Source organism: Aquarana catesbeiana, linkage group LG11 (genome assembly GCF_042186555.1).
Source record: "Aquarana catesbeiana isolate 2022-GZ linkage group LG11, ASM4218655v1, whole genome shotgun sequence".
Lineage (NCBI taxonomy): Eukaryota > Metazoa > Chordata > Amphibia > Anura > Ranidae > Aquarana > Aquarana catesbeiana.
Window position 1 is genome coordinate 40,081,668 of NC_133334.1, and position 23,384 is coordinate 40,105,051.

Genomic DNA, 23,384 nt, shown 5'->3' on the forward strand with positions numbered 1-23,384 from the left:
GCAACCTTTTCCATGTTAGGTGTCAGACAACCCGCAATGTCAGTAAACAATAACACACTGTAGTCATACAACTTGTTTTCAATGTTTGCACTCATAGTTGCATTACTAATGACAAGTTAAATACAATCAGATCATTTCAAATTCCTGTAACTTCCCACCTCAAATCAACCCCATTTCATATATCACCAGGACTCAGATCAATCGCAGTTCCTACACCTTCCCACCTTAGATCAACCCCAATCCCTACGCCTTCCCACCTCAGATCATCTCCAATCCCTACACCTTCCCACCTTAGATCAGCTCCAATCCCTACACCTTCCCACCTCAGATCAGCTCCAATCCCTACACCTTCCCACCTCAGATCAGCTCCAATCCCTACACCTTCCCACCTCAGATCAGCTCCAATCCCTACACCTTCCCACCTCAGATCAGCTCCAATCCCTACACCTTCCCACCTCAGATCAGCTCCAATCCCTACACCTTCCCACCTCAGATCAGCTCCAATCCCTACACCTTTCCACCTCAGATCAGCTCCAATCCCTACACCTTCCCACCTCAGATCAAGTCCAATTCCTATACCATCAAATTTCAGATCAACCCCAGTTCCTGCACCCTCAAACCGCAGATCAACCCAATTTCATACATCCCCAGGCCTCAGATCAGCCTCAGTTCCTACACCTTCACACCTCAGATCATCCCCAATTCCTGCACCTCAAAACCTCAGATTACCCCCAATTCCTGCACCATCGGACCTCAGATCATTCCAATTCCTGTACCTTCATGTTTTCAGATCAGACCCAATTCCTACGACTTCAGACCCCAGATCAGCCCCAAAATTATGCACCTTCAGATCCCAGATCAGCCCCATTTCCAGCACCTTTAGACCTCAGATAAACTTCAAGGTCAAAATTCCTACACCTTCCAGTCTCAGATCAGGCCCAATTTATGCACCTTCACATCTCAGATAGACTTCAGTGTCTGTACTTTCACACCTGAGATTGGCCCAATTATTGCTACTTTAGACCTCAGATCAACCCCAATGCATGCACCTTCAGTCCCCAGATCAGCCCCAACTTCTGCACCTTCCGGTCTCAGATCAGTTCCAATTTCTGCACCCCGAGACCACAGATCAGGTCCAATTTCTGCACCCCGAGACCCCAGATCAGGTCCAATTTCTGCACCCCGAGACCCCAGATCAGGTCCAATTTCTGCACCCCGAGACCCCAGATCAGGTCCAATTTCTGCACCCCGAGACCCCAGATCAGGTCCAATTTCTGCACCCCGAGACCCCAGATCAGGTCCAATTTCTGCACCCCGAGACCCCAGATCAGGTCCAATTTCTGCACCCCGAGACCCCAGATCAGGTCCAATTTATACACCTTCAGATGCCAGATCAGCCCCATTTTCCAGCACTCTACAGACCTTAGATCAACTCCAATTCATGCACCATCAGACCACAGATCAGACACAATTTATGCACCTTCAGCACATCATCACCTTTAATAGACACTGCATGCCTACTATGCTGACCCCTGCTCTTTTCACCTGCCTTGGCTCTCAAACAAAATACAGATCTCCCCTAGTTGCAATGATTGCAAAAAAAGTGAGACATTTAAACTTTTTTGGCAATTACAGAAACTCATGACTGCCTAAGACTGAGACAGAAAATGACATTTGTGGTTTAGAATTTCGATACACTTTAATCCCAGCTGTCACCAGCCATAGACACAAGGGTTAACACAGTCTCGGTTCTCCACAAAACTCAGCTATCCTAGAACGATAGATAACACACCGAATCAAAAACGAGAGGGGTTACAGCTGCATCTGACCCCAGGTAACTGCAGATATGTTGTTAATAATTGTTCCTGCTTCCTCTCGGGGAAGGTCGCCGGGGTCACAGAAAGATATTATGTCATCGTCTTCACAATCCTATCACTTTCTTGTATTAAAGAGACCCCGGTGTTCATGCAATTCCAACAAAACCTGTTTAAAGCGCAGGAGCTCGACTGCTTGTGGATTAGTATAATAAAAATTGTATTTTCAGTAAAGGCGAAAACGTTTCTCATTTATTAGCAGTAATGATGAGCGCAGTGAGAAGAAATTCCTGGGTGCAATTCACATTTTATTACACGACTTGTAAAATATAAGTGCGATAAAAATAGAACAAATTTTTGAAAAAATAAATTAAAAAATATATATATATATATATATATATATATATATATATTATATACACACACTGAAGAAATGACACTTTGCTACAATGTAAAGTAGTGAGTGTACAGCTTGTATAACAGTGTCAATTTACTGTCCCCTCAAAATAACTCAACACACAGCCATTAATGTCTAAACCACTGGCAACAAAAGTGAGTACACCCCTAAGTGAAAATGTCCAAATTGGGTCCAATTAGCCATTTTCCCTCCCCAGTGTCATGTGACTCTTTAGTGTTACAAGGTCTCAGGTGTGAATGGGGAGCAGGTGTGTTAAATTTGGTGTTATCGCTCTCACTCTCTCATACTGGTCACTGGAAGTTCAAGATGGCATCTCATGGCAAAGAACTCTTTGAGGATCTGAAAAAAAGAATTGTTGCTCTACATAAAGATGGCCTAGGTTATAAGAAGATTGCCAAGACCCTGAAACTGAGCTGCAGCACGGTGGCCAAGACCATACAGCGGTTTAACAGGACAGGTTCCACTCAGAACAGGCCTCGCTATGGTCAACCAAAGAAGTTGAGTGCACATGCTCAGCGTCATATCCAGAGGTTGTCTTTGGGAAATAGATGTAGGAGTGCTGCCAGCATTGCTGCAGAGGTTGAAGGGGTGGGGGGGTCAGCCTGTCAGTGCTCAGACCATACGCTGCACACTGCATCAAATTGGTCTGCATGGCTGTCATCCCAGAAGGAAGCCTCTTCTAAAGATGATGCACAAGAAAGCTCACAAACAGTTTGCTAAAGACAAGCAGACTAAAGACATGGATTACTGGAACCATGTCCTTTGGACTGATGAGACCAAGATAAACTTATTTGGTTCAGATGGTGTCAAACGTGTGTGGTGGCAACCAGGTGAGGAGTACAAAGACAAGTGTGTCTTGCCTATACTGAAGCAGAGCATGATCCCCTCCCTTTGGAGACTGGGTGGCAGGGCAGTATTCCAACATGATAACGACCCCAAACACATCTCCAAGATGACCACTGCCTTGCTAAAGAAGCTGAGGGTAAAGGCGATGGACTGGCCAAGCATGTCTCCAGACCTAAACCCTATTGAGCATCTGTGGGACATCCTCAAATGTAAGGTGGAGGAGCGCAAGGTCTCTAACATCCACCAGCTCCGTGATGTCATCATGGAGGAGTGGAAGAGGACTCCAGTGACAACCTGTGAAGCTCTGGTGAACTCCACGCCCAAGAGGGTTAAGGCAGTGCTGGAAAATAATGGTGACCATACAAAATATTCACACTTTGGGCCCAATTTGGACATTTTCACTTAGGGGTGTACTCACTTTTGTTGCCAGCGGTTTAGACATTAATGGCTGTGTGTTGAGTTATTTTGAGGGGACAGCAAATTTACATTGTTATACAAGCTGTACACTCACTACTTTACATTGTAGCAAAGTGTCATTTCTTTACACCCCGGACCCCTCCACCATGTACTTTACCCACCCTAGACCCAGATTTTTCTCTGGTTGCTGGGTCATTACCAAATTGTACTTCTCTAGAATTCCCACCCTGAGCAGTCCCCCAGGATGGAAGCAAATACACAGCTGTCCCCCCTATGCAGCGTATATCTACAAGGTACATTACCCAAACCCCTGCACCAAGAACATTACCCACCCGGGACCCTTGCACTATATACTTTAGCCACCCCATACCCCTGCACTACGTACGCTACCCATTCCGGATAACTGTACTATGTACATTACCACCTTGAACCCCTGTGTTATATACGTTACCCACCCCGATCCCCTACACTATGTACTTTTCCCACCCCGGACCCCTACACTATGTACTTTTCCCACCCCGGACCCCTACACTATGTACTTTTCCCACCCCGGACCCCTACACTATGTACTTTTCCCACCCCAGACCCCTACACTATGTACTTTTCCCACCCCAGACCCCTGCACAGCGAGGCGCCATCCAGAAGGACCTCAGATGACATCCACCCGGATCAACAAACTGGTTCAATTTCAAGGATTTCCTCTTTTCCTCTCACAATTTTTTTTTTTTTTACATTTATTTATTGATTTATTTTTTTTAATTTTTTCCCTTTCTTCATTCGAGCAGAAAATTGTGTAAAAACAAACAAAAGTGCACAAAAATGTTTACTGTTTGGATTAATTTCTATGGGAATAAAAAAAGTGTAAAAAAAAAAAAAAAAAACGCAATGCACAAATCTGCCCAATTTCAGCTACAAAAAAAAAGCTCCAGAACTTTTTTGAGCTTCAGGCGTTTGGTTTCAGGAGACTTGGAGTGAGGAGGAGGCTTCAGGAGACTTGGAGTGAGGAGGAGGCTTCAGGAGACTTGCAGTGAGGAGGAGGCTTCAGGAGACTTGCAGTGAGGAGGAGGCTTCAGGAGACTTGGAGTGAGGAGGAGGCTTCAGGAGACTTGGAGTGGAGATGTGAACCAACTCCATAGAGAATAATTGATTATTTTCTCCTCTAGCGTTTTGGAGCTTCAAGGTGTGAAAGGGGCCGAAGTGATTGAGACATGCACACACTATAGAGGGGATATGCTTTGTTCATATTTCATGTCCGAGGTTTACAACCACTGTCAGATCGGAGGGTTGTCGGCGATGCGGCCTCGGTCGCTTTCAGGACTGGCTCACGGGTCGAGTTACAATCAGGAAACTAGTCAACAAATCACACGGGTGGCGGCTGCCGTGGCTGAGCCCAGGGAGGGGACACGCCAGTGTTTGCTGTTACTAAATATAATCCTGTGAAGGAGCGCAGCCAGCCATTGTTCAGGGACGCTCTGGCGGCTCGTCATGTAATTATGGAATGACATGTCAGGACAGGATTACGGAGGAAGCCGAGTGTACGGTGGGAGGGCGCCGCGGGCCCCTGCGAAGGGGAATCCCCCCCGGTGTGATGGCAGGATGAGGCCTCAACTAGTCCAAAACTACTAGATAGATAGATAGATAGATAGATAGATAGATAGATAGATAGATAGATAGATAGATAGATAGATAGATCTATATTTTAATAAAAGCTACAAAGCAGACTGTCAAATCCTTTAAGAATCATAAAAAAGCAAGAATAATAAACACAAGGACATGCTGGGACTTGCAGTTCTACAAAAGTAAGGGCACTTACACCATTTGCCAGGTCTGGTTGCCTGCACAGGGTCTGTGAACCCCGACAATGAACTTCTGATTGGCTACTTTTTTTGTCCGTTTAACCAACCGCTAAAAGAACAAAACACTTCTGTTGATCCCGCCAGAAGTCAATTTGTAATTTTCTGCAATGCAACGAAATCGAACCCACGCTACAGATGATGCAATTTTATTTGCATCCTGTGGTTGCTGGAAAGAAAAATCGCTCGATTCCCCCTCAATGCAGTGTTTATGTGGGAATCTCTCCCGCAGCGCTATTGAAGCCTTCCCTGCCGGCAGCACACAACGATTACTGCTGGCAGCTATAGCCGCCAGCAGGGATGACATGAAAAAAAAAAAACTGACAGACTGGTTGTACTGAACTCGATCGATGGATTGACTTCAGTACAACCAGCCTGCTCCTAGATGGATCAAATCTTGATATCCACCATACCCCAGTATGTATATTTTTTTTTTCAGCCAGCGGCTGGCTTTCTCATGAAAGCATTCTGAGCAGCTCAGGAGCCGCTGAAATTATTACAAAAGCAGCAGGAGGGGGGTGTTCGCCCCAACACGCTGGTGTTTATTGGCAATGGTGTGACCAGCTGGTCCCAGAGTACCCGAGTACCTGTCACAGTACATCAGAGTACCTGTCACAGTCCATCAGAGTACCCGAGTACCCGTCACAGTCCATATGAGTACCCGTCACAGTCCATCAGAGTACCCGAGTACCTGTCACAGTCCATATGAGTACCCGAGTACCTGTCACAGTCCATATGAGTACCCGTCACAGTCCATATGGGTACCCGAGTACCTGTCACAGTCCATATGGGTACCCGAGTACCTGTCACAGTCCATATGGGTACCCGAGTACCTGTCACAGTCCATATGGGTACCCGAGTACCTGTCACAGTCCATATGAGTACCCGTCACAGTCCATATGAGTACCTGAGTACCTGTCACAGTCCATATGGGTACCCGAGTACCTGTCACAGTCCATATGGGTACCCGAGTACCTGTCACAGTCCATATGGGTACCCGAGTACCTGTCACAGTCCATATGAGTACCTGTCACAGTCCATATGGGTACCCGAGTACCTGTCACAGTCCATATGGGTACCCGAGTACCTGTCACAGTCCATATGGGTACCCGAGTACCTGTCACAGTCCATATGGGTACCCGAGTACCTGTCACAGTCCATATGGGTACCCGAGTACCTGTCACAGTCCATATGGGTACCCGAGTACCTGTCACAGTCCATATGGGTACCCGAGTACCTGTCACAGTCCATATGGGTACCCGAGTACCTGTCACAGTCCATATGGGTACCCGAGTACCTGTCACAGTCCATATGAGTACCTGTCACAGTTCATCGGAGTACCTGTCACAGTTCATCGGAGTACCTGTCACAGTTCATCGGAGTACCTGTCACAGTTCATCGGAGTACCTGTCACAGTTCATTGGAGTACCTGTCACAGTTCATTGGAGTACCTGTCACAGTCCATAGGAGTACCTGTCACAGTCCATAGGAGTACCTGTCACAGTCCATAGGAGTACCTGAGTACCTGTCACAGTCCATATGGGTACCTGAGTACCTGTCACAGTCCATATGAGTACCTGAGTATGTGTCACCGCCCTTCAGAGTACCCGAGTACCTATCTGTAGCCCATCAGAGTACCCGAGTACCTGTCCCCAGCCCATCAGAGTACCCGAGTACCTGTCCCCAGCCCATCAGAGTACCCGAGTACCTGTCCCCAGCCCATCAAGTTACCCGAGTAACTGTCTCCAGCCCATCAGAGTACCTGAGTACCTATTTGCTGCCCATGCCTCACAGAATATACGTTGGGGTGTTTGCTTTCCAAAAATGGGGTCATTTTGTGGGTAATTCCACTGTCCTGGTGCTCAAGGACCTTCAAAAGTGTGATAGGTAGGAATGAAATGAGATGTGTCATTTATGCTCGTACAACGCCTGAAGGTACTACTTTAATGTTGGGCCTCTGTATGTGGCCAGGCTGTGTAAAAGTCTCACACATGTGGTATCGCTATACTTGGGAAAAGTAGCAGAATGTATTTTGGGGTGTAATTTGTTGAATGCATATGCTGTGTGTGAGAAATAACCTGATAATTTTGACAAATTTTGTAAAAAAAAAAAAAAAAAAAAAAATCTTCATTTTGCAAAGAATTGTGGGAAAAAATTACAATTTAAAAAAAAAAAAAAACTCATCATGCTACTTACTTAATACCTTGGAATGTCTACTTTCTAAAAAGGGGTCATTTGGGGGGTATTTATACTTTCCTGACTTGTTAGGGTCTCAAGAAATGAGATTCACCTGATGTACTGAAGGCCTGATCATATGTGATCAATTTTCAGTGATTGGCACCATAGTTTGTAGACTCTATAACTTTCACAAAGACCAAATAACATACACTAATTTGGGTTATTTTTACCAAAGATATGTAGCAGTATAAATTTTGGCCAAAATTTATGAAGAAAAATTACTACTTGGCAAAATTTTATGACAAAAACAAAGAAAAAGGCATTTTTTTCACAAAATTTACGGTCTTTTTTTATTTATAGCACAAAAAATAAAAAACCCACTAGTGATTAAATACCACCAAAAAGCTCTACTTCTGTGAAAAAAAGGACGCAAGTTTCATATGGGTACAGTGTTGCATGACTGAGTAATTGTCATTCAAACTGTGAGAGCGCTAAAAGCTGAAAATCGGTCTGGGCAGGAAGGGGGTGTAGATGCACTGTATTGAGGTGGTTAAAAGAAATTCTACAGGTTGCGACGATCGCGACGATACCTCACAGGTGTGGTTTGAACACCGTTTTCATATGCGGCCGCTTCTCACGTATGCATTCGCTTCTGCGCGCGAGCTCGGCAGGACGGGGCGCGTTTAAAAAAAATACATTTCAAATTTTTTTTACCTTTTAATGTAAACATCCCTTGTAATAGAAAAAAAGCATGACAGGACCTCTTAAATATGAGATCTGGGGTAAAAAAGTCCTCACATCTCATATTTACACTAAAATGCAAAAAAAAAAAAAAATAAAAAAATAAAAAGGGATTTCGTTTTAAAAAAAAAAAAAAAAAAAGTCTCTTTAAGAGCTATGGGCGAAAGTGACATTTTGACGTCGCTTCCGCCCTGCAATGGTATGGAGCCGGGTGGGGGCCATCCCCATACCACACGAGAACAGACACGATCGCCTCCGCCACTGCCAGTGTCTCCGGAGCGCAGCGGGGGGGGGTTCCTCTCTACTGCCACCGATAAAAGTTATCTTGCGGCGAACCTGCCGCAGAGACCACTTTTATCTGAAAGAGGACCGCCCGCTGAAGAGGAGGATACCGGGGTTATGGTAGCTAGCTGCTGCCATAACAACAATACACTGAACCCTTTTTTTTTTTAATCAACTTTATTGCATCCCTTACGATAGCATGGGACATGACAGGTCCTCTTTGGACTTGGGGTCTATTAGATCTCTCCTCTGACCTCCAAAGCATCTGATAAAACTAAGATCGGTTTGATGAGATGCTTTCACAAGACGGTTTACATCAGACCGAAACCAGAAGCGATTAAATCCTTGCTGCCTAAGGACAGGAAGTAGTAATGTGCATTGTGACACCTGTAAACATGCATTGCATTAATATATATATCTAAAGGCCAAACCTTTTATTTATTTATTTTTTTAGAGAGAGTGGATAGAACCCCTGTCAGGTTTTGAATTGCTGTCTGTGTCCCCGTTAGGGAGATTCGCCCTCTTTATTTGTCCCGTTTACCGTTCTTACCGAAAATGAAAGAAAATCCCAAATCTTGGGTTGTCCCCAGAACAGGAATACAGGGGAAATCTTCCAAACGGGGACATTAATTCTGGTGGCAAGAAAGAATTTTCTCGCTTTGTTGCAGGGATTTCCTCTCACTTCCTGTTTTGGTTAGTGGGACAGGAAGTGAAGGGAAATTACCCCAATGGGACACAGATGGCTAAAAAAAAAAAAAAAAAAAAACACCACACACACACACAACAAAAAAAATATATATAAAGAAAAAAATAATAATTAAATAAAAAATATATATAAAAAATATTTAAAAAAAAAAAAAAATCAGATAGGGGTTACAACCCTCCCAAAAAAGTTTTGCCTTTAGTTCTACTTTAAGGCAGCCCATTTAAATGAATAGCAACGCTCACAATGGACAAGCGCTAATTTTTTACTGCAGCACACAGTAGTAGCGTGTTCCCAGGGGCATTGTGGTGTGACAAGGAATAACACCACAAAGTGCCACTGCACATAACATGCATTAAGGTCATGCGTGCATTCACCATAACGGAAATGGGTCGTAACAGAAGGAGTGAGAATACCCAAAACCCCCCAGGCAGACAGAGACAGAAGTGATGACTTATTGGGTATTGAACACATATAATAATAATAAAAAAAAAAAATAAAAAAAAAAAAAAAAACAGCCCCCCATCACTTTGGGATGGAGTGGCTCTTCAGCATATTCTAATTGATCGATCCGTATAACAGAGCAGCAACTGAGACTTAAATATGGTTTGAGTTTTTCTCTGGCAGATCCCCCAATGCTGCGAAGGGTGTGGGGGGGGGGGGGTATAGAAGGGGGCGCAGATTGCTGCCATATGCACAGCAGACCAGACCTCTTTATACAGCGCTGTGCAGGACTCGGTCCAAACCACGTGCAGCGAACCCTCAATGCTGTGCAAACCGAGGGGAAGCCGTGCCAAACGGAAGGATCCATGGGAAAAAAAATGAGGCGGATTTAATCGCAGGGATTAAAGGAAAAAGGGGTCGGAATCACCGTGTTACTCCAGATAATCCGGCCGTGTAAGTGACCCGGGATGAGTGAGTCTGGGCGGCTGGGTGTGTTTACACGCAGCAGTCACGGCGCTCGCACATTGTACTACTATACAAAAAGAGTTTATCAACTTCCAGACCAGACTTTTTTTTTTTTTCAATCTTTTTTTTTTATTAATAGAAAATTACTTATTTTCCTCAAACGTTATATATATATAAAATTAAAACGTTTGTACGTTTGTGGGTTGTAAGTAATTTTCTATTAATGAAAAAAAAAAAAAAAAATTATATATACAATATATATATATATATATATATATATATATATATATATATATATATATATATATATATATATATATATATATAAATAAAGCAGAGGCAGAATAAAATGGAGGGATTTGCAATTATTTTACTATTATTATTTTTGTCACACAGTATTTGCGCAGCAATTTTTCAAACAATTATTGGGAAAAAATACACTTTTTTTAAAAAATTTGAATGCAAAAAAAAAAAAAAAAAACAAACACACAATACATAACCCATTTTTTTTTGTAAAATGTAAAAGATGGTGTTACGCCGAGTAAATACATGCCAAGTATGTCACGCTTTAAAATTGTGCGCACCCGTGCAACGCCGACAAACGATTTTACTAGCCACAGGCGATGCTTTAAAAGCCTTTACAGGTTACCACTTTAGATTTTCAGAGGAGGTCTGGTGCTAGAATGCCCATGATCTGACATTCACAGCAATACCTCATATGTTTGGGACAATCGCTCTTTGCGGGCATGCGGCGCCGACGCGCAAGGGAACGGGGCAATTTTTATTTTTACTTTGTTACTTAAAAAAAATAAAAATTATCACTTTTATTGCTGTCACAAGAGATGTAAACATCCCTTGTGACAGTACTAGGCAGTGACAGGTCCTCTTTATGGAGAGATGTGGGGTCTATTGGAGCCTAAATCCCTCCTCTGCCCCTTAAGTAATTCAAAACATCAAGATCTGCGTTTTTGAAAGTTTTCGATTAAAAAAAAAAAAAATGGCGCAGGTGACATCCGGGTAAACTGGAAGTGATGTCAGGTCATGATTTCCGGGTTACTATAATGAACAGCCAATCCCGGCTTTGTATGGCAGTGGATGCGCTGGCTGGTTGCTTGAGTCTCCCAATGGGACGGGAGAGCCCGAGCAGCCTGCAGAAGGCAACGGGGGTGGGGTGGGGGATTCTCTTCCACTGCTTGTAATAGCAATCAAGTGGCTAGTTAGCCACTCCGATTGCTTTCACAAGAGAGCTGACCGACGGATCTAATAAAAAACGGTACCAGGGTGATGCCTGCAGCTGCATCATCCCAGTACAACCACTTGAAGGCCATTGAAGTACCAGGTAGAGGTGACCTGGTTTTAAAAGGGCAAACGGAACCAATGCAACGTGCGGCAAGCATGGCAGCCAATCAGCACTCGCCAATCTCACAACGGCCTAGTGAAATCTGAGAATTGTATCGATACCAATATCAGTGTTCGTACCAATACTAAGCATTTGCACGAGTACTCCCGATACCTGAAACCGATAGGTTTGCGGTGCGATTTGCAAACGCGGTGCGATTCCTGCCCAACTTGCATGCGGTTTCCCGCACCGCTCCTGTGTGACCCCTCCAGGGCTTGTCATAGTGACTTCAGCCTGGGTTCGCACAGGAGCGGTGCGGGAAACTTGCATGCAACTTGGACAGGAATCGCACCGCATTCCTGTTCAAATGGGCTTAAATCCCACCGCAGAAGGTATCGGTACTCGGTATCGGTGAGTAATTGACCGAAAGTATCGGTACTCGTCAGTAAAAAAAACCTGTATTGGTGCGACTCCAAATCTGATGATTGGTAGTGGACCTAAATCTGCACTTCTTTACAAGGGGCTCGTTCTCATTCGCTGTGTTACAGTAACGTGTAGTAAAAAGAACTGTACGACCTTATTTACAGGGACAGCTGGGGGCAGTAAAAACATCCAGCTGAGTCATGATTTTATCCCCTGAGCACCTAAGTTAAAGCGGTAGTAAAGTCCGCTTTGTGATTTATACCTACAGGTAAGCCTATAATAAGGTCTATAAATAGATAAAACGAATATCTCCTAATTGTGCACCATTTAGGAGATATTCACCCTGCATGCAGCCGCTGACGTCACCGACACATGCGATCTGAAGGTCCGGCATACCGCGCCAGAGCTTCTTGCCGGAACTGAGGGCTCCAAAGCACATGTGCGGGAGTGATGTCATTGTGACTCCGCCCACTCACAACGCCGGAGCCCACAAACCTGGGAGAAGGGACGGGGGACGATGTCAGCCCTCTCAGCGGTGACCGGGCGCCGCTGGAAGAGCTTTGTTCTAAGGTAAGCGTTTCATAATGTGCTAGTATGCGATGCCACTGTCTTACAGATTACATTTTTAATCTTTTATGTAGCGGTTTACTATCGCTCTGCAGGGGTCTCAAACTGGTGGCCCTCCAACTGTTGCAAAACTACAAGTCCCATCATCCCTCTGCCTGTGGGAGTCAGCCTTGCAATGCCTCATGGGACTTGTAGTTTTGCAACAGCAGCAGGGCCGCCAGTTTGAGACTCCCTGCTTTAAAGCAAACATTTATTACATTGCAGCTTACCAATTCCTAGATGTGATGGCTGCATTCGTTTTCTTTTTTTAGGCTTTCTTCTATTTCCTCTAATGATCCCGCCAGTTAGTCCGTTTTTCACAAGCTCTCCAGCAGAATGTATCAGTTTACAGAGATGAGACAAACCCCTTCCCACTGACAGGGATGCTAACAATGATCAGTTTTTATGTATTCATATAAAAAAACCTTTACTCCAAAAAAAAAAAAAACACTGTTTGCTGTAACTGCTTTTAGCCCTCGTTCACATTGGTGCGATTTTACATGCAATTTGACATGTCAAATCGGCGGCAATTACCACGTCCTATTCGCTTCAGCGCCGCACTGATTTCAAAAAGTAATTTCTGTACTACTTTTTGCGATTTTGGACTGCGATTTCCACTGACTTCTGTGCAGAAACCTGCACAGATGTCTGTGAAATCGCAGCCGAAATCAGGACTGACATACGGGAGTGAAATCGTGCGAGTTCAGCTGAAGTTTATTCCCGCAGCTCAGTGTAAATGTGGGCTTAGGGCCGGTTCACACCACATGCAGTCCAGTGCGTTTTTTTGTATCAAAATTGCATGGATAGTAAGTAAGGCCTGGTTCACACCTATGCATTTTTTAATGCGTTTTCTGTTTTGCAGAAACGCACTACAGTCTATATAACATGGTTTCCTATGGATCTGTGCATTTTATGGAAAGGGCCAGGGACTTTTCTGGTTTTTGGTTCCATAGATTTCAAATGAATCAAAAATGTGTATTTAAAAAAGGCAAACTACGACCTGCATAGGTGTGAACCAGGCCTTCTACTGGTTTCCAATGGCATAGTTCACACCAGGGCGTTCCAGTTTAAAAAAAAAAAAAATACAGCATACTGCATTTCTTTCTGCACTTAAAAGCAGTAAAACGTACATTTTCCTATTTAAAGCGGGATTCCGTCCCTGAAAAAATAATTTAAAAGTCAGCAGCTACAAACACTGTAGTTGCTGACTTTAAATAAGTACTTACCTATCCTGGGTGCCCGCGATGTCGGCCGCCCGATGCCGACCCGTCCCTCAGCTCTCTGGTCCCGGCACCGCCATCCTAAGTAAGGGAAACAGGCAGTGGAGCCTTGCGGCTTCACTGCCAGTTTCCTACTGCACACGCGCGAGCGGCGTGGCGCTCTGTGAATGGCCCCGTGGTTTTCTGGGAACACACACAGTTCCCAGAAGGCAACGGGGCCGCTCACCGAGGAGCAGGACACGCCGTGGAATAGGAAGAGGCAGATTAGGAAGACTGCCTAGCAACAAGGGTTTAGGTAAGTTTAAAAAATTTTTTTTTTTCAAATGTTTTTTTTTTTTTTTTTCTAGAATTTTTCATGCAATTTTTTTTTAGGGTGGCCCTCCACTTTAAGGTGAAGAAAAAAAAAAAAAAAGGTAAAAAGATACACCGGAACGCATCAAAAATGCGCATGCAGAAATGCATCCGGAACCCATCTGGGCTGCGTTTCTATGGTGTGAACCGTTCCATAAAGTGTAAGCTGGCGTTTAGCTCCAAATTGTTAGTGTATCTAAATCTGCTAATAGTAACATGCAGAAATCCGGAATATTGCTGCACTCCTCTGTATCTTTATTGAAGCATTAAAATGACATCACAGGAATGACAGGAACATTAACCACTTGCCAACCGCAATACCTTGCAAGCGGTTTACCGAAATCTCAGCCATAACCCTTTTTTTTTTTTTTCAGCAGGCGGCTGCTTTTTCCTGAAAGCGATCCAAGAGGCTCACGAGCCACTGGAACGGTTTCCCGAAGCGGCGTCCCCTGCCCCCCCCCCGCAGATTGCCGGTGTTTCTCAGGCTTACCATTTCTGCTGGTGCGGCCAGTTGCTCACATAGGCGATCAAAGAGTGTACACTCTATGGTCTTGGAGGACCAGAGTGATGACGTCACTTCCAGTCCAGGCAGGAAGATATATAATTTTTAAGCGAAAGATCAAAATTTCTTTTGCTTTTAAAAAAGGTAAAGAAGAGATCTGAGGTCTTTTTGTTTGACCCCACATCTCTCCATAAAAAGAGGACCTGTCATCCTTATTTCTATTACAAGGTATATTTATATACATGTGAAAAAATGTCCCACGTTAAACATCACCGCGTACGCCAGTATGAAAGCAATAATTCTAGCACTAGACCTCCTCCACAGCGCTAAACGGGGGGACTTTTAAAGTGCCGCCTATGGAAAATAGGAAAGTATAGGGTACTGACGTGTTGAAGATTTCACATGCTGGGTATCTATTTACTCGGTGCAAAATTGGCTTTTATATTTTACCAAAATTTTGGGTAATGTATTGAAATTGTACCCCCTAAAATTAACGGAGCATTACGATTCCTGTATAAATGACAATGGTCCCAAAAATGTGTCAAAAATGTCCGATGTGTCCGCCATAATGTCGCAGTCACGATAAAAATCGCTGATTGCCGCCATTTAAAAAAAAAAAAAATTATTAATAAAAATGCCATAAAACTATCCCCTATTTTGTAAACGCTATAACTTTTGTGCAAACCGCATACTGTGATTTATTTTTACCAAAAATATGTAGAAGAATACGTATCGGCCTAAACTGAGGAAAAAAATTGTTTTTTTATATATTTTGGAGGATATTTATTATAGCAAAAAGTAAAAAAATAATGCGCTTTTTTTTCAAAATTGTCGCTCTATTTTTGTTTATAGCGCAAAAAATAAAAAATAAAAACCGGAGAGGCGATCAAATACCACCCACCAAAAGAAAGCTCTATTCGTGGGAAAAAAAGGACGTCAATTTTGTTTGGGAGCCACATCGCACGACCGCGCAATTGTTAGTTAAAGCGACGCAGTGCCGAATCGCAAAAAGTGCTCTGGTCAGGAAGGGGGTAAATTCTTCTGGGGCTGAAGTGGTTAATGTAGTTTTTTTTTTTTTTTTTTTTTACTGAAATTTTGTGTTTCCTAGATCTTTGCGGTAATATCATGCGACATAAAAAATTGGAAATACCACTATTTTATTCTCTAGTGTGTCCGCTTTCAGAAAATATATAATGTTTTGGGGATTTATGTAATCTTCAGGCCTAAAATGATTTTTTAAACGTGCAAAAAAATAAATAAATAAATTAAAAAAAAAAAAAAAAAAAACGACCAAAATTTTTCAAACCCAAATTTGTCAAACTGTTTTAAAAGGTGCCACAACTAAAGTAAAAAAAAAAAAAAAAAAAAGAAAAAGGAAGTTTGACAAACTCGACTCTATAACAGGCAATCAGGATTTCAACATTTTCTTTTTCTCAAAATAAGAAGTGTCAGCTCCTGTGTCTACATGTGACTTCTCTGTACAATGTGCTCACATCCTCTGCAGATTATAAATACAAAATCCGATCTGCACTGAAACTTCCACTTTACAAAGTCTTTGGCCTCTTTTTTTTGCTAATAATTTAGCACCCCCCCCCCACCCCCCCCCACTTAGCCTAATCTGTAAAATAAAATTACCGGATCAAAACTGCAACTAAACTTTAAAAAGCTCCTTTTATACCGGACATGCTGATCCGTCACCCATCATCCGAGTTCCCTATGGGGAAGGGGACATCAGAGCACAAAAGGATGGAAAGCAATGTCCCCTCCCCCACTGTTGAACACCACCCCCCCCCCCAGCCAGATGTGTTAATCCTAGTGGGCCCCGATGATAAACCCCCCCCAGCCCTGTGTGTGCAGCAAGAGGAATCCAGACCTGCCCCACCATACTGCTGCAAACAGGGAAAAGTGAGATGGGGAAAAATACAAAAAAATACAAAACAATAACTGCACTCAGATTGCAAGCGTCATTTTTCTGCACAGAAGTACGATAGGGGGCAGTGTTGGCAAATATCCCATGTAGGTGTCCAAATGGGTTAGGTTAAATGCACATTTGGGCACATGAACTTTAATGGCACTTCCAGTCTTAGTGCCGGTTCACACTGCTGCGCTGTGAATTTGTTCCGTTTTTTTTTTTTGTCCTGTGTGAGGTGCGATTTTACCGCAAATTTACCGCGATTTTAACGTGATTTTACCGGCGATTTTCAGGACTTGGTCATAGCTGCGATTGATGTTCTAGCCAATGGAATCATAATGTAAAAAAAAAAAAAAAAAAAAAGGTGTTAACTTCCTGTGTACTTCCTGGTTCTCGTGGAGAGTAGTGTGGTGGAATTCGCACATATCTGAACCAACAATGCGATTCCAGAACGATTTACATTGATGTCTATGGAGGCTAAATTCGCAACGCAGCGCTGTAAACACGCACAAGACCCTTTTTTTTTTTTTTTAACGCATCGCATTCGTAGAGGAATCGCAACGCATGTATGTGAACGACGGTCATTGAAAACAATGACTTTATGGATGACATGTGAATTTAGAATGTTTTTGGCGCATCACATTCCTTATGAACTCGCATCAGTGTGAACCGGCACTTAAAGTGATTGTAAGCCTTTGTTTTTTGTTTTGTTTTTGTTTGTTTTTTTTTATTTAAAATAACAATCATATCATACTTACCTCCACTGTGCAGTTCATTTTGCACAGAGTGGCCCCGATCCTCGACTTCTGGGGTCCCTCGGCGGCTCCCCCTCTTATCAGATAACCCCCTAGGAGAAGCGCTCTCCTGGGGGGGGGGGGGGGATTACCTTGCGGGCTCACTCCCGAGTCCAGCATTACAGCGTCCATAGACACGAATGCATAACTTGGCCCCACCCCTCCGGTCATTGGATCTGATTGACAGCAGTGAGAACCAATGGCTGCACTGCTATCAATCTATCCAATCAAGAGCCAGGACCCCGTGCAGAGAGGGACAGCGTGTCTCCGCCGAGGGACATACGGGGCTCAGGTAAGCAAAACTGGGGTGGGGGGTGGTAGCGGTCACTACCAGAGGTTTTTTTCACCTTAATTCATTGAGGTGTAAAAAACAACCCCTTTAAGCCCCGTACACACAATACGAAAATCGGAAGTAAAATTTTGCCCGACAAACGATCACCGATTTTCGGATCGTTCGCATGGTGCTTTCAACAGCCAATTCCGATTTTTTGTATGACAGAAGCTGGATATGCAGACTATAAAATTTTAATTGTACGTGAACACAACGTCCGATTTTCGTGCACAAAGCAAGGTCCGTAAAGACATGGATGAGCGAGTTTGGGGTGGAGGAACTTGACTGGCCTACACAGAGTCCTGACGTCAACCCGATAGAACACCTTTGGGATAAATTAGAGCGGAGACTGTGAGCCAGGCCTTCTCATCCACATCACTGCCTGACCTCACAAATGTGCTTCTGGAAGAATGGTCAAACATTCCCATAGACACACTCCTAAACCTTGTGGACAGCCTTCCCAGAAGAGTTGAAGCTGTTATAGCTCCAAAGGGTGGGCCAACTCAATATTGAACCCTACGGACTAAGACTGGGAGGTCATTAAAGTTCATGTGTGTGTAGGCAGGCGTCCCAATACTTTTGACAATATAGTGTACATCAGTTCTGAGCCCATATAGTTGTCCAAGGTTTTGTAAAATGCACATTTGGGCCTATAGATTACATAAAACCTCTCAAAATATCATATTTTCTGAAAGCAGAGACCCTGGAGAATAAAAAATAAATAAAAAATGGTAGTAGTGGAGCTATGCATAATCAAATCCATAATTTCAGTGGATGTGAATGTGCAATAAATATGTAAAGCATTGCGTATATTGACGGTGCTATACAAGTATTAATAATATTAATAATAATAATAATAATAATAATATTAATAATAATAATAATGATGATGATGTCCCCACCATTCCCATATATAGCTGATAACAGATCAGGAAGCTGTCATTCAGCTGAGTACCTCTGAGCTCACCCTTCCCCCGCCACCTAACACAGCCTTTGTCACCCAAGGTTCTGTGGAACTCTAGAGTCCCTCCAGAGGTTGTTAGGAGTTCCTCCAGAACCACTGACACCAATGATCTCTTTTATCTGTAAGGGAGGCGTTCTTCCCACTGACCCCCAATGGAAGGCACAGTCTTCCCACTGACCACCAATGTAAGGAGCATTCTTCCCACTGACCACCAATGTAAGGAGCATTCTTCCCACTGATCACCAATGTAAGGAGCATTCTTCCCACTGATCACCAATGTAAGGAACATTCTTCCCACTGACCTCCAATGTAAGGAGCATTCTTCTCACTGACCACCAATGTAAGGAGCATTCTTCTCACTGACCACCAATGTAAGGAGCATTCTTCTCACTGACCACCAATGTAAGGAGCATTCTTCCCACTAATCACCAATGTAAGGAACATTCTTCCCATTGACCACCAATGTAAGGAACATTCTTCCCATTGACCACCAACGTAAGGAACATTCTTCCCACTGATCGCCAATGTAAGGAACATTCTTCCCACTGACCACCAACGTAAGGAGCATTCTTCTCACTGACCACCAACGTAAGGAATATTCTTTCCCCTGACCACCAATACAGTATAAGGAACATTCTTCTCACTGACCACCAATGTAAGGAGCATTCTTCCCCCTGACCACCAACATAAGGAACATTCTTCCCATTGACCACCAACGTAAGGAACATTCTTCCCATTGACCACCAACATAAGGAACATTCTTCCCATTGACCACCAACATAAGGAACATTCTTCCCATTGACCACCAACGTAAGGAACATTCTTCCCATTGACCACCAACGTAAGGAACATTCTTCCCATTGACCACCAACATAAGGAACATTCTTCCCATTGACCACCAACATAAGGAACATTCTTCTTATTGACCACCAACATAAGGAACATTCTTCCCATTGAACACCAACATAAGGAACATTCTTCCCATTGACCACCAACATAAGGAACATTCTTCCCATTGACCACCAACATAAGGAACATTCTTCCCCCTGACCACCAATGTAAGGAACATTCTTCTTATTGACCACCAACATAAGGAACATTCTTCTTATTGACCACCAACATAAGGAACATTCTTCTTATTGACCACCAACATAAGGAACATTCTTCTTATTGACCACCAACATAAGGAACATTCTTCTTATTGACCACCAACGTAAGGAACACTGTAGTACTTCACTATCTGTATTATTTTTCCAACCATCGTTAGGATCGTTGTGATCTTATTATTACTGAGAATCATGTGTTGTATGGCAGAGCTCCGAGTCTCACATTCTTTATTCTTAGATTCCTTCTCATTTCACAACTCAGCCCTGACACTAATGTAACACAAGTAATAGATATAACAATTATTAGTAGGAGTTCCCTGAGACTGGAAAGTTTCTTGAAGGGTTCCTCCACGGCTGAGGAAGACCGGCCTGCTGTGACCTCACCCAGAGTCCTGGGGGTTTGTCTCTCCTTGACATTGCTGGCCGTGTACAGTACCCTCCTCCTCGGACTATAACACGCTCCGATACTCGCCATGTCTGCGCAGCCAGTGACCCCCCCCCCCCCATAGGTTTGAATGAGGCTGTATTCTGACGCCAGAGATGCTAGGAGTGCGGCACCAACCACAACCATGGGAAGTCACTGCGCATGCACCGACCGCACCAGAGAAGACTTCAAGCCAGAAGATTCAAATCGCTAATGAGGTCACGAAAAGGGAGGAAGGCACCTGAGTGGTGGTAGGGCACAAAGGTTAAATCGGGGGGGGGGGTAAAAAACCAAAGTAGGGTGCCAGTGACACAAACCAAATATAAGACCCGGGTCCGGAACTGACCGGAGACCACCGAGGGCGGAGAGTGGACATCACAGCAATGTTTTCCTCTTATCATATAGTCAATGGGCGGCACATATAGATTTCCACACTTTACCAATATATGATCATTTTCTGATACATTTACACACCATGTGCCACACAGTATTGTATTTATATTCTGTACCAACAATGTACAGCCAGGACCCCAACATCACACCTCAATCACCCCCCCAGACCACCGATCGAGGATGGGGGGGCTCTGATCTTATATGGGGGGGGTCACTTCCTGTGCAGCCAAAGGGGGCCATAGGGGAGGGAAGAGATGGGAAGTATGTGATGATGAGAAGGACATACTTGCTTTCCCTTCCTCATCGTCACATACTTCCCATCATCGTCACAATGAAGGGAAGTATGCGAGGAGGACGGGAAGTATGCGAGGAGGACGGGAAGTATGCGAGGAGGACGGGAAGGGAAGTATGGGAGAATGAAGGGAAGGGAAGTATGGGAGAATGAAGGGAAGTATGGGAGAATGAAGGGAAGTATGCGAGGATGAAGGGAAGTATGCGAGGATGAAGGGAAGTATGCGAGGATGAAGGGAAGTATGCGAGGATGAAGGGAAGTATGCGAGGATGAAGGGAAGTATGCGAGGATGAAGGGAAGTATGCGGGGACGAAGGGAAGTATGCGGGGACGAAGGGAAGTATGCGGGGATGAAGGGAAGTATGCGGGGATGAAGGGAAGGGTTGGTTGGGGGATGAAGGAAAGGGTTGGGTGATGAAGGGAAGGGAAGTATGGGAGGATGAAGGGAAGGGTTGGGGGACGAAGTGAAGGGAAGTATGGGAGGATGAAGGGAAGTATGGGAGGATGAAGGGAAGGGTTGGCGGACGAAGTGAAGGGAAGTATGGGAGGATGAAGGGAAGTATGGGAGGATGAAGGGAAGTATGGGAGGATGAAGGGAAGTATGGGAGGATGAAGGGAAGTATGGGAGGATGAAGGGAAGTATGGGAGGATGAAGGGAAGTATGGGAGGATGAAGGCAAAAGTTGGGGGATGAAGGCAAAAGTTGGGGGATGAAGGCAAAAGTTGGGGGATGAAGGCAAAAGTTGGGGGATGAAGGGAAGGGTTGGGGGATGAGGGGAAGGGTTGGTTGGGGGATGAGGGGAAGGGTTGGTTGGGGGATGAGGGGAAGGGTTGGTTGGGGGATGAGGGGAAGGGTTGGTTGGGGGATGAAGGGAAGGGTTGGGTGATGAAGGGAAGGGAAGTATGGGAGGATGAAGGGAAGGGTTGGGGGACGAAGGGAAGGGTTGGGGGACGAAGTGAAGGGAAGTATGGGAGGATGAAGGGAAGTATGGGAGGATGAAGGGAAGTATGGGAGGATGAAGGGAAGTATGGGGGGATGAAGGCAAAAGTTGGGGGATGAAGGCAAAAGTTGGGGGATGAAGGGAAGGGTTGGGGGATGAAGGGAAGGGTTGGTTGGGGGATGAGGGGAAGGGTTGGTTGGGGGATGAGGGGAAGGGTTGGTTGGGGGATGAGGGGAAGGGTTGGTTGGGGGATGAGGGGAAGGGTTGGTTGGGGGATGAAGGGAAGGGTTGGTTGGGGGATGAGGGGAAGGGTTGGTTGGGGGATGAAGGGAAGGGTTGGTTGGGGGATGAAGGGAAGGGTTGGTTGGGGGATGAAGGGAAGGGTTGGTTGGGGGATGAAGGGAAGGGTTGGTTGGGGGATGAAGGGAAGGGTTGGTTGGGAGATGAAGGGAAGTATGCGGGGATGAAGGGAAGTATGCGGGGATGAAGGGAAGTATGGGAGGATGAAGGGAAGTATGGGAGGATGAAGGGAAGTATGGGAGGATGAAGGGAAGTATGGGAGGATGAAGGGAAGTATGGGGGGATGAAGGGAAAAGTTGGGGGATGAAGGGAAAAGTTGGGGGATGAAGGGAAAGGTTGGGGGATGAAGGGAAGGGTTGGGGGATGAAGGAAAGGGTTGGGGGATGAAGGAAAGGGTTGGGGGATGAAGGGAAGGGTTGGGGGATGAAGGGAAGGGTTGGGGGATGAAGGGAAGGGTGGGTTGGGGGATGAAGGGAAGGGTGGGTTGGGGGATGAGGGGAAGGGTTGGTTGGGGGATGAGGGGAAGGGTTGGTTGGGGGATGAGGGGAAGGGTTGGTTGGGGGATGAGGGGAAGGGTTGGTTGGGGGATGAAGGGAAGTATGCGAAGATGAAGGGAAGTATGCGAAGATGAAGGGAAGTATGGGAGGATGAAGGGAAGTATGCGAGGATGAAGGGAAGTATGCGAGGATGAAGGGAAGGGTTGGGGGATGAGGGGAAGGGTTGGGGGATGAGGGGAAGGGTTGGGGGATGAGGGGAAGGGTTGGGGGATGAGGGGAAGGGTTGGGGGATGGGGCACCAATAACATGAAAAGTAGTTACACATCAGACTCCAGTGTAGATGAGAAGTGATGAGAAGTGATGGGAGGTGATTTTGTCCCCCCATAGAATGTATGGAGGAGAATGTGATGGAGGAGGGAGGGGGAGGATGAAGGTAAACATTCCCCCAGCAGGCTGATGAGGGCCCCAGTCTGCACCTCGGGGGCCCCGAGTGACCCCAGACAGAGGAGGGCGGGACCAGCCCGGTGACACGTGACCCGCCCTGTGTACAGTGACAGCCCGGCGCCGAGCGGTCCGGTACTCACCCACACAGCCCAGCAGGAGGTAGAGGAGCCACATATCCCGGAGCACCGCCACAGCCCCGATCCGAGTCACCGTGCCCGGCCACAGTCCTCTCCGCTCACTGCAACCGCCCGGGACACCGCATCCCCCCCGACTATGTGTGTGTGACCCGGAGACTCCGTGCCAGTACCGGGCATGCGCACCGAGCTCCGCCCACTGACCCGCCCCCTCCACCCTGAGAGCTCTGAGTGTGCCCGACACCGATCACC

The 23,384-nt window shown here is 45.2% G+C and overlaps 1 protein-coding gene across 1 annotated transcript in view; it reads right to left on the bottom strand.

Moving 5' to 3' along the window:
* Nucleotides 1-23,332, bottom strand: part of LDLRAD3 (low density lipoprotein receptor class A domain containing 3) — a 218,656-nt gene extending 195,324 nt beyond the window's left edge. The window contains exon 1 of the mRNA XM_073604192.1: nucleotides 23,139-23,332. Coding sequence (XP_073460293.1) covers nucleotides 23,139-23,172 — 34 coding nt within the window. The 5' untranslated portion in view covers nucleotides 23,173-23,332. The remainder of the gene's footprint in view (nucleotides 1-23,138) is intronic.
* Between the last annotated feature and the right edge of the window lie 52 nt (nucleotides 23,333-23,384).